At 63.9% G+C, this 10,876-nt stretch overlaps 1 protein-coding gene across 2 annotated transcripts in view; it reads right to left on the bottom strand.

Moving 5' to 3' along the window:
* The window catches only part of MAD1L1 (mitotic arrest deficient 1 like 1), a 249,882-nt gene that overhangs the window by 31,105 nt on the left and 207,901 nt on the right, over positions 1 to 10,876 (bottom strand). For both annotated transcript variants that reach the window (XM_011378518.2, XM_023522390.1), the window contains one exon: positions 8,343 to 8,547. In XM_011378518.2, coding sequence (XP_011376820.1) covers positions 8,343 to 8,547 — 205 coding nt within the window. The remainder of the gene's footprint in view (positions 1 to 8,342; positions 8,548 to 10,876) is intronic.

The raw sequence follows: 10,876 nt of genomic DNA, 5'->3' as shown, positions 1-10,876 counted from the left end.
GGCCCTGGCGGGCGTGAGTGACCTGGGAGGCCGGAAGTACCCAGGCGGGCCTGATGCCACCACGAGGGATGCAGGGTCCAGTGGGACATCTGAGGGGCTGCGTTGTCAGCTCAGAGGGTGGCGGACGGGGCCATGAGCCAAGAAGGTGGCCGTCACTAGAAGCCAAAGCAGCAAGGAGCTGTGAGGACGTGACCGGCTGTGGCAGCCCAGCCAGGGGACACTGATGCGGTGGCCTAACGGCTTCAGGCCTCGCTCTGGACAGAGGCAGCAGTGCTGGGGGCGCAGATGCGGAAGACGCGGGCCGATGCAGAGACGCGCCCGGATCCGCAGCCTACGGACAGAAGGGCAGGGTCGCGGGGCCCAGGGGCGGGGCCGCCACGCTGGTGCGCGCATGGGAAGCAGACCAGAAACAGTCTGGACCGAAACAGACTATCAACAGATTTTTCAAAAGGGCAGCAAAGGCGATTCGACGAGGAGTCTCTCCACACGAGGCGCAGGGACCACCAAGCATCTGAGAGGGACCGAGTGAGCCCGGATGCCTGCTTAGGCCACACACGGAAAGCCGTCCGACGTGCTCCAGGGTCCCCTGGAAAAGCCTCTGGGAGGAAACGGCTGCAGTGAGCACAGCTCCCTTGGGACAAAGAAAGCACGAAGCACAGAAAGAAGCGGACAGCTGAGGCCCCGCCACACGCAGAAACTGCTGCTTATCAAAAGGCTCTCACGAAGTGATTAAACGGAGGAATCAGCGAGTCAGGGAATGGGCGAATGACTTAGGAGACATGTCGCCGAAGGCGCACGATGGCTGGTGAGCACACGGAGACGTGCCCGACACCTCCAGTTAAGAGGACGGGTCACCCGGTCAGAACGGCCATGCCACGTGGTCGGATAACAGCCCAGGTCAGTGAGGGGGCGCGGGCACCAGAAGCCCTCACGCGGCCGACGTGAAGGGGTGCAGCTGCCCCGGAAAACAGTCTGGCAGCTTCTTAGAAACTCACACGCAGATGTGGCACACGCCCAGCGATGCCGCTCACGGCCGAGGTGCAACTCCTCGCCCGCAGCAAGCCTCGCCCGCCACTGTCCACGGCAGCATCACCACGGCCAGAGTGCGTCTGTCGGCGGATGACGGGGCGAGCGAAACGCAGCGTACCACGTCACGTGACCTGCAGAGGCGCGGCCTCCTAACCGCAAAGAAACGAAGTGCTGACCCGCGCTACGACACGGGGGACCTGAAAACAGCCGCTCAGGGGCAGCGCCAGACCCGTAGGCCCGTGTGCCGTGTGGCCCGCCTGTGTGACATGTCTGGGGACACAGAGGGCAGGTCGGGGGGACTGCACATGGGCCGGAGCAGCCCTCGGGTGATGGGGCCGCCCCACAGTGACAGCAGAGACGGGCACTGCACCGAGCACCGAAAACCACCGCATGCTGAAGAGGTGAAAAGCTGGCGTTTGCTTTTTTTTTTTTTTTAAGACTATCAGAGCCGTTTTGGGTTCACAGCAAACTTGCAAAGAAGGTACAGATTCCCACTTACGCCCCCATGCACAGCCCCCCATAACCATCCCCTACTACAACTGATGGACCTACAGTGACCATCACTGTCACCCAAAGGCCACAGTCTACATCACCATTCACGCTGGGTGCTGTGCATCCCCTGGGCTTGGACAGACGTGCAATGACACACACCCGCTACCGTCACATCACAGAGTCACTTCACTGCCCTACACGTCCTCTGCGCTCTGCCTGCTCGCCCCTCTACTCCCTGACCCCATGACCACGTCCCTGCCCCCGAGCTGTGTCTTTTCCAGTGTCGCACACTTGGGATGACACGGCACGGAGACTCCTCAGATGGGTCCTTCACGCAGTCGCACGCATGTCTTCTCAGGGCTGATGGCTTGTGCCTTGTCATCGCCCACTAACACTGCACTGCCTGGTGGACCACACCTGCCGAAGGCCGTCTCAGGAGCGTCCGAGCTCAGGCGATTACGAACAAGGCTGCTGTAAACATCTGGGCACAGATTTTTGTGGGGACGTAAGTTTCCAACTAGCTGGTCGTGTGGCAGGGGTGCATCCAGCTCTGCACGTTCGCCCTACGAATGCCTTCCGAAGTGGCTGTGCCATCTGCGTCCCCAGCCGCAGCACGTGAGCGTTCCCGCCACCCCGTGACCCTGCCAGCATTTGGCCAGTGTCTGGATGTTGTCCGTTCTAGGAGGTATGAGCTGGGTCTCGTCTGGGGAGTCGGTGTTGAACACGCTAACCCGGCAGTGACTCAGGGACAGGCCAGGGGAGGCATCCGGGAGAGCCCGCAGACCCCGCAGACCCCGCAGACGCGGCCCCTCTCTGGACGGACACCAGCGGGGCTTCCTGTGCCGGCCAACAGGTGCCGAGGCAGCCTGCAGACGCCAGCAGACACCCCTGGCCTGGCCGCTGGCTTCCTACCACCCTGTCCCCAAAGAAGTGAAGAGCAAGCTTAGAGAGGGGACGGAGAGTGGCCCCTGGATAGAGCTGAGGCCCAAGCTGGGGCCAGGATACGGTGGGTGCGAGTCCGAGAGGCAGGGCCACCCAGGCACATGGGCGCACGGAGCAGAGCTGGCAGCGCTGGGCCTGTGGCAGCCAGCAGGCTGAGGGGCAGGCAGGCCCCCTCCGCCCTGCCCGCCTGCAAACCCAGTGATTAAACGACATGACTTCCTTACAACTCCAATTAAACACCTAAATGATGGTGGCGCCTTTGTTACCTGACACTATGAATAAACGGACAGCGGCGAGTGAGCAGGATGCACGGTGACTAATGTGCCAGCCGGTCAAACGGAGCTCAAGCCTGGAAGGAACGGGAGGGTGGGCCACCATCCCCTGCCACCGTCCCCCGCCCCCAGGGACCCGCCGGGGACGCCGCCTGGCCTGTGGCCCAGGGCATGCCCGCCCCGCACATGCACCGAGGCCGCGCTCCCTCTCCGGGGACCCTGCTGACCACGGCGGTGCCACGAGGCCTAGGGTGGGCCGAGGACACGACTGCCGCTTGGTTCCTGCCTGGGACGCTGGCGCTCTGGAGAAGCCGCAGCCCGTGCCAGCAACGTCCGTCCCGACAGCTCTGCACGGCCCCCCTCATGCCCACGTCCCCCGCTGCGACTCCCTGCCAGCAGGACCGGGCCGCCCGCGGGGGCCTCACCGGGCACTCGCAGCTGCCCGTGGGCCCAGCTCACAGACGAACGGGGACGCCGAGGTGCAGGGAGGGCCCCGCCCAGGCCGCGCAGCTGGGCCCTTCCCGTGGGACTGAAAACCAGCTCAAGCAGGAGAGTCACAAAGACGGGTCCGACAGGAAGCGGAGGTTTCCAGCGGGCGGCCTCCTCAGAGGTGCCCGTCGGCCCGTCTGGCACTGTGCAAGGCCCCCAGGCGCCCAGGGCGGCTCCGCGCAGCGCCCCGTGTGGTTCCCAGAGCAGAGAGGCTGCAAGCCTCTGGGACGGTGACGTCGGGAGAGGGTACAGTGGAGGCAGAGTGTCCTCGGGGGCGCAGTTTGGGGAGACTGACGGACGCGCCCCAGGCACAGGCCTGGGCCGGGCTGACTGACCACACGTCACTGGGAACTGGGGAAGGGCAGACGTGGAGGGCACTTCTGGTGCCGAGGTGGTGTGGACATTCCCCACCAAGCCCGCCCTGAGCCCTGCTGGTCACGCAGAGGCCGCCACGAGCATGGCGGCGGGGACCCAGACGGGGGCCAGCGGCACCGCCGCACGACAGGGAAAGGTGGCCGGGCCCAGCCCGTCGGCAGACAGGGGCCCAGGGCTGCGTGCCTCACGGCCAAGCGCTTGCAGAGCGGCTCCCCGTGTCTGGAGGGGGGGCCTGCCACACAAACTGGGGCCTGGGACCCTCCCCCCGCCCAGACACACGCGGTGGAGCGGGGGCCGAGCCCGCTGACGCAGCTCGTACCTTCAACACAACTTCCACGTACGCAGAATCCCACTGCTTTTCCACGAACACGACAAAGTAATTCTAAATCCGTTCAGAATGACAAACAGGAAAGAAAATCCTTACGTGAAAAAAAGGGCAACGGCTTCTCTACCAAACGCTGAAGCCTATTTTAAAGTTGAAGTTACTGAAAACACGACGCAGGTGAGTGAAGCGAATCACGGGAAGGGTGGACACGGACCCTGCTCAGCGCAGGGGCGGAGCAGAGGCGAGGACGCAGAGCCCGGGCAGGGCAGGCTCCCCGACGCACAGCGCTGGGGCCGCTGCCCAGGGGTCTGGGAGGACAGCAGTTTGGGTTCTGACCTCGCACCACACACCAAGTAAGTCCCAGGAAGATTAAAACTTTAAGTATTAAAAAGCCAAAGGAAAAGAAAATCCAGAAGAAAACAGAACCATTTATCAAACCACTAAAGAACTTCCTAAGCTTAAAAGTAACAATTAACAGACGACATTCCAAAAAATAGTCAAGCTTTCTCTACAGAATGACCAGAAGACCCTAAAGGCTGAGCTCCCACACGACTGAACAGAGGTGAAGGGGCTCTGGCCAGAGTGGCCCCGTCCAGAGAAGGGACAGAACCCTCCTCCCTTGCTGGGGATCAGAAACGCACGTTAGAACGAGATACCGTTTTTACTTGAAATTCTCAAGGATAGCAGTGAACGACACCTTGTGGCGTGCACCCTGCAGGGTCTGACGCGGGGTCGGCCGCCACCACCAAGTGGCAGGGCAGCTCCGGCACCTGAGTGACCGCCCCACCGTGGCACCTGCAGCCGCTGCTCTGTCCACCGACCGGCACGCTCGTCCTTCCAGCACGTTCTGTTGACAGAAGCCGCGAGGGGCCTTGGGGACCGACTCCCTCCTCCCAGCAGTGGCCGACAGCCGTGCATGGGGTGGGCACAGTGCAGGGGCTATTTGAAGGCCGAGCAGTGCTCCACCGGCGGAGGCAGCAGCCCGCTCACCCGCTCACCCGGTAAAGGACGTGTGGCTTGTTATCAGCTCTTGCCACGAGTGTTGCTGCTCTAAAAATGCATGAACTCCATTCCAGCAAAGATGAAAAATGTGAATTTCACCGTCTCCCATTAGGACCTACACTGGGGAGAACGCGTGGATGGCCGGACAGGGCTGCAGGCCGACGGATGCCCCAACTGCGGTAAATGCATGGACCAGGGCAGGTGGGCCGGGCAGCTTCCCCGGGAGACCCCTCCCGAGACCATGCTTGTCTCTCTGCTCACCCGCCTCCCCAACCTCCTGCCTCGATGCTCAAGTTTCCAGCACACGGATCTGCTGTCTCTGTTAGATTCATACCCAGCAATGATGCTTTGGGGATGAGGGACAAGAACGGTCCCAGGCTGCTGATTGCAGCTTCCACAGGCTGGCTGCTGGCAGATCACACACACACATATCACACACACAGTCACACACGTGCGCAAGCACACCGTGCCGCGCGAGCTCTAAGATGCAAGGTCGGCATGCGAAATCAAAGCTGAACTCTGTGTTAGTTTTTCTAACCTTGGGATTTTCTACATTAACAGTCAGGGCATCTGCAAGGAGGAAAAGCTCTGTCCCTCCCTCTCCAAACCGCGTGCCTGTCTCTGCTGCGGCCCTGACCAGTGTCTCAGGCGTCTGGCTGGGGCGGTGAGAGCGAGCTGAGCCAGCGTCGTGCGCGTCTGCGCCTGGCAAAAGCGTGGTGCCGCTGCCAGCGCCAGGCGGCGGACGGGTGTGTGCACGCCATGCCCGGTCAGGCTGAGGGGCATCGCCTCTTTTCCTCATTTGCTGGGTTTCTACAAGTGCTGGGTTTTGTCAAATGCTTTTATTCCGTCAAGTGATCAGATCACAGGGACGGGGCTGATTGTACCAACAGGCGACTGAACGCGGAACAGGCGTGCTTTCCCGTGAGAAACACAGAAACGATCCCTACGGGTTCCCTCCTCCGTCTCGTCACTGGCTTTGGAGTTAGGGTGACGTGTGCTTCATAAAATGAGCTGAAAGGTTCCCGCTTCTGCTTGCTGGGGAGACTGTCCGACAGAGCTCCCCAGGGAAGCCACCCGGCCTGGACGGCCTTCTCCAGGGGCTCTCGGGTGAAGGGTTCCCGAGGCCGCCCGCCACACACTGGCCGGGCCCATGGCCTGCTGTCTGTCCCCGAGGCTGGCTGCTGTTGACTCTGGGCTCTGGGCCCCGCTGCCTGCGTGCGAAGGCGCCCGGCTCTGCCCGCAGACGGAGAGGACGGGCGCAGGGCCTCACTCTCTGGCCCAAGTGAGAAAGAGGAGAAATTCCGCTGTGCTTTTGGCTACCCTCTTCCGCCCCGCCGTCCGGGCGGTCCCGGGAGGTGCGGGTGCAGCCGGACGGGTCCTTCTCTTTGACCCATGGAGCTGTGACCCCGAGAGGTGGGCACCCTATGGCTCCCCGCTCGGTCCCCCAGCTGCTGTTGGCCGGGAAGGCCGATGCTCCTGTGGGAGGTACCCTGGCTTTCTGGCCCGAGGCCTGTGAAGGGTCCCCTTGGGGAGTGAGAAACCGTCAGCAAGGTCTGAGGGCGGGGACTCGGGGAACGGTCCCGCCGTGTCGCACGCCTCAACGTGCCTCTGCGCTGGGCGTGTGGCCATCTGCCCCCGACCACCATGCCGAGGCTGCAAGAACGGGCCGCACCGAGGGAGCCCACGTGGCTGACGCCAGCGGCGCGGCATGGCGTCGGGACAGACCGTCCGCGGAAGCCTGGCCCGGGAGGCGGACCGAGGTCGACGTTCCCTGCCGCGTTTCGGAAGGACCTACAGTCTCGTGACGTGATATCCGAAATCTCCAGAACATGACGAGAACCAGGGAAACACAAACCTGTTAAGAAACACGCAGCCGAGGGCACCAAACCCGAGATGGCGAGAGGCTCACTTATCAGACGCCCCGAGCAGTGACTACAAATGTGTCCTCAGGATGCCACAGACCACTCAGCCACGACTCAACAGAGGCGGGCGGCAGCCCCTGACGCGACGCCGTCACCTGCCAGGGTGACCCCCTGCACCCGCTCGGACGGCGTGTGCGCGTGGTGTGCCTCCCCGGCCTCCGCCTCCACACCCCGTCTGACGCAGGGACGGTCTGAATGACTGCATGACCGACTCACGGAGGCTGGAGGGACAGGCGGCTGGTCTGCAGAGCGAAAGGAAAGGAGCTGCCAGCCACAGCCGCACGCGCGGGAGAGACGGGCTCCAGTGGCGAGGGCGGGGCGGAGATGGCGCTGGACGGCGGGGGCAGCCAGTCCGTTTGGGCCCATGAACACGTGAAGGGTGTGTGCCCGTGCAGGAGTGACAGGGCTGTGTCACGTGCACGTGTCCTGACGGGACGTGCACACGTGCGTGAACATGTGCACAAGCACTCGTGTGTGCACGCCCTGTGCTCACTGCTCATAACCCCAACGTGTGGCCAGAGAAGCAGCTGCTGGGCGAACGCAGCTTGCGCTTCTAGTGCCGAGGGGCGCGTGGTGCTGCTGGTGTCACAACTGGACCCAACGATGGTGCGTGAACCCTGAGTCCCATGAGACACTGGGCTGAGGGTCCTGGGGAGAGTCGCGGGCATGGGGACGAGACTGTTGTGTAGGCTTGCGCCGGGGCTGACTCTGGGGCTGCTGGTCTGTCTCACATCACGGTCGAGGGAGGCGACGTGGGAGGGGCGCAGCGGGGAGCTCAGAGTCTGATCCCAGCGCCCGACCTCACAACCCAGGCCGGACCCCAGCCTGTGCACAGGTTCCGTGCCGAGGGCCATCGGCCACCGCCGTGACCTCACCAGGCTGTGACCACGGACCTCGGGCCCTCTGAGAGAGGAGAGGGTGAGAGCGAGTGGGGAGAGGGGACGCATCCAAGACCCTGGGCCAAGGGGCAACGTGCAGAATGACCTCTTCCTGCTGGGTCTTGTCATGGACGAGACGACGCACACGCCCTAACGCAGCCGCTCACGGCCGGTGCCTGCCAGCGTGTGGGGGCGCGTTGGGGGAGTGGATGAGATAAGGGAGCAGGAGTGGGCTTCATGGGAGGAGGGGCCTCTCAGAAACGCAAGGGGCACATGGCAGAGCCGCCACCTGACCCCAGGTGCAGATGTCCCTGCAGGGTCCCTGAGGGCCAAGGGCACCAGGGCTGTGCTCCAGGAGGAACTGGCCAAGGCCGTCCTCCCAGGCCACCCGGAGCCCAGAGTGGACAGTGCCAGGTGCCCCTCCCCCAGCTTCCCTGTGGGTGCACTGTGCACGGTGACCCCGGGCAAACGGCCCCCAAAGTCCCCTCCTTTGCGCTAATGAACTTGCTTTTCTCGGCACCTGCCCAGGGGATGTCCCAAGCGCAGGACTTGGTGACTGTGAAACTCTGTGGCCGCGTGGGACGCACGCGCTCCCGGGGACAGCGAGGGGGCCTACCTGCCACCTCCTCGGACGACGGCAGCCCCGAGGCCTGCAGTTCGGCGGGGACCGGGCCGCCGCGCTCCAGGGCGCCCACCAGCTTCCGCAGCCGCTCGCACTCTTCCCACAGCCGGGCGTGGTCCTGGCGGAGGCGCTGCTGGGCCTCGCTGGCCGGGTTCACCGTCATGTGCAGCACTTTGGTTCTGCCCTGGTCGTAGTCGCCCTGCGGAGCACAGGCAGGCGGTCAGCGCGGCCTCGGCTCTTGGGATCGACAGCGGGGCACCGACTGGGAGCAGCTGGGCCCCTAAGCCCTCCTCCCGCGTGCGCGGCCCTGCCAGGCGCGGCGCCTCCGGGGTTCTGCCCGTCAGGGCCACAGCGCCCTCGCTGGCCTCCAGGAGCTGACAGGGGCAGACGGGGAAGAGACTGGAGACCCCGACACGGCTCCGGAGCATGGGGGACTCAGTTCACATGGGCCCCTCCTTGGTCTTCACCCCCGGTGTGCGAGCAGATCGTGACGCGTGTGTTTAAAAACGTGTGGCACTTCTACACGCCCCACCAGCAACACTGTGGTGACGGGGGCAGGCTTCATGGGCCATCACTGTCCTAACGAGAAAGCCACCTCGGCCGCGAGAAAACAAACGAGTGCCGTGTGCCATGGAACGCGTGGAGTTCACCACCCCCAAGTGCCCCGAACGCGGCTTTCCCTGTGACCTTCAACCCTCAAAAGTGTGAAAGCAGAGATGGGCTGGCAGCCGTGTCCGGCCTGGGGCCGCGCATCAACCCAGGTCAGAGAGCAAAGGTCCTCCATTCCCACAGGCCACGAGGCAGGCTCTGAGCGGTCGCCTCCTCCCCGCGGGACCGCTCTGCCACACGCCGGAGGGCCCCGTGGGGACCGGGCGCACCTGGAGGTCCCCAGACTCAGGTGAATCGGTGCCTGGACGCCAATGGCCCATGGCTGCCACCTGAGACCGCGGTTCTGATGACTGGCCCCCCCGATCTGGGTGGCTTCCCGTGACGGAGCCTGAGCGCGGAGGACACCTTGGTGTGCCAGGGTGTAAGGGCCAGACCACCCCCAGCGAAAGCAGAAGACAAAACAAAGACCCCCACGGACCCCAGAGGCTGGGAGGACAAGCCTGTGGGGTCTCCAGGTGCCGGAGTGGGCGGGCCAGGCACCGGACGCCTTGGCTGCTGAGCCCACCTGCTGGCTTGGCTGCAGAACCAGTGAGTCCCTAGTGTGGGGACGAAGCTGCAGAAGCTCCAGGTCCCCGAGGCTCTGGCCGGGCGGGAACAGGGATTTGGTCAGTGGACAGCACCACATTTGGGGCGGGACGACCTCTGACCTGGTCCTCACCAGCAGCGACCGGGCCTGCGGTCAGGGTGAGTGAGTGCGGCTGCAGATGGAACCACTGGGCACGGCTTTAGGTGACGTCTCTTAAAACGCTTCAGCGTCTGGAAAGTTCCGTGGTGACGGGAGCCACTTCTGTGCACTCATTGGGTTTCTTTATGTGACGCCCAGAGAAGGCGGAGTCCTCTGGGCACTGGGCTGTCCCCACGCTCGCTCCCTCACCCACCTGCCCACTCAGGCCCCGCTGAGATGTGAGCGAGTGACCAGTGGCGCTGGGTCCCTGGGCAGGCGTGAGATGGCTGAGCAGAGCCATCGGGCAGTCTCCAGGCTGCTCGCCATGGTCCCCAGCCTGGCAGGAGGCAGCGGTGTCGAGTCCGTCAGCGCGAGGGCGAGGGCGAGGGACTCCCCTGAACTGGGCCGGCCCTGTGCATCAGGCGGCGAGAATGTCACATGCCCTGTGAGCACAGCCTGTGGCAATCGATTCTGGGCCGCTGAGCCCACCCTGCCTCTCCATTTCACATTCAAATCGAAGAGTGAGCCAGAGGCAGAATCTGCCGTGTGCTTCTGCCCGAGGCCAGCCTCCAAAGTGGTGCCCACCTCCAGGGCCAACCCAAGGACACGGTGAAGCCTGCCCCCTCCCTGAACTTGGGGTTCCGGCTGACCCCTAGAAACGCTCCTGAGTGGGAAGGGCTGCAGGAGGGGTGACCACACACCTGAGCTGAGGCCGAGCCCCGCCTCACACGGGCAGCCGCGGTGGGAAGGCCCTGGCCCCATGCCCACACCCAACATGCTGCTGGGAGCCAGGGGAGGGGCTCACATCGCACCCTCTGCCCCAGATGCTCCCGGGAAGTCCCCGCTCCCTATTTGGCGCGGTACACGTGAGGTCTGGGCGCCTGTGTGTCCGGCGGGCCTCTTGTGACGCACCCGAGCCTGCAGGAAAACACGCCAACAAGGCCCCCCAGGGTGGAAGGCCATATGGAGAGAGGCCTGTTCTGTCAGCCACCCCAGCAAGTCCCGCCACACAAGTGCCCAGGAGAGACCAGCAGAGTCACCTGCCCACCAGTGGGAGACAAAATGGGTGCAAACGTAAGACACTAAGTTTTGGGGTCTTCGTAACAAAGCACCAAGCAACTGATGCAGCCCCTGAAGGAGACCCCAAAGAGATAAGGTGGGGTAGCACGTCTGAGGCCACCAAAGGTCCCCACCA

Source organism: Pteropus vampyrus, unplaced genomic scaffold (genome assembly GCF_000151845.1).
Source record: "Pteropus vampyrus isolate Shadow unplaced genomic scaffold, Pvam_2.0 Scaffold343, whole genome shotgun sequence".
Taxonomy (NCBI): domain Eukaryota; kingdom Metazoa; phylum Chordata; class Mammalia; order Chiroptera; family Pteropodidae; genus Pteropus; species Pteropus vampyrus.
The sequence above is the reverse complement of the archived record's forward strand: the minus strand, read 5'-3'. Positions and strand labels throughout refer to the sequence as shown.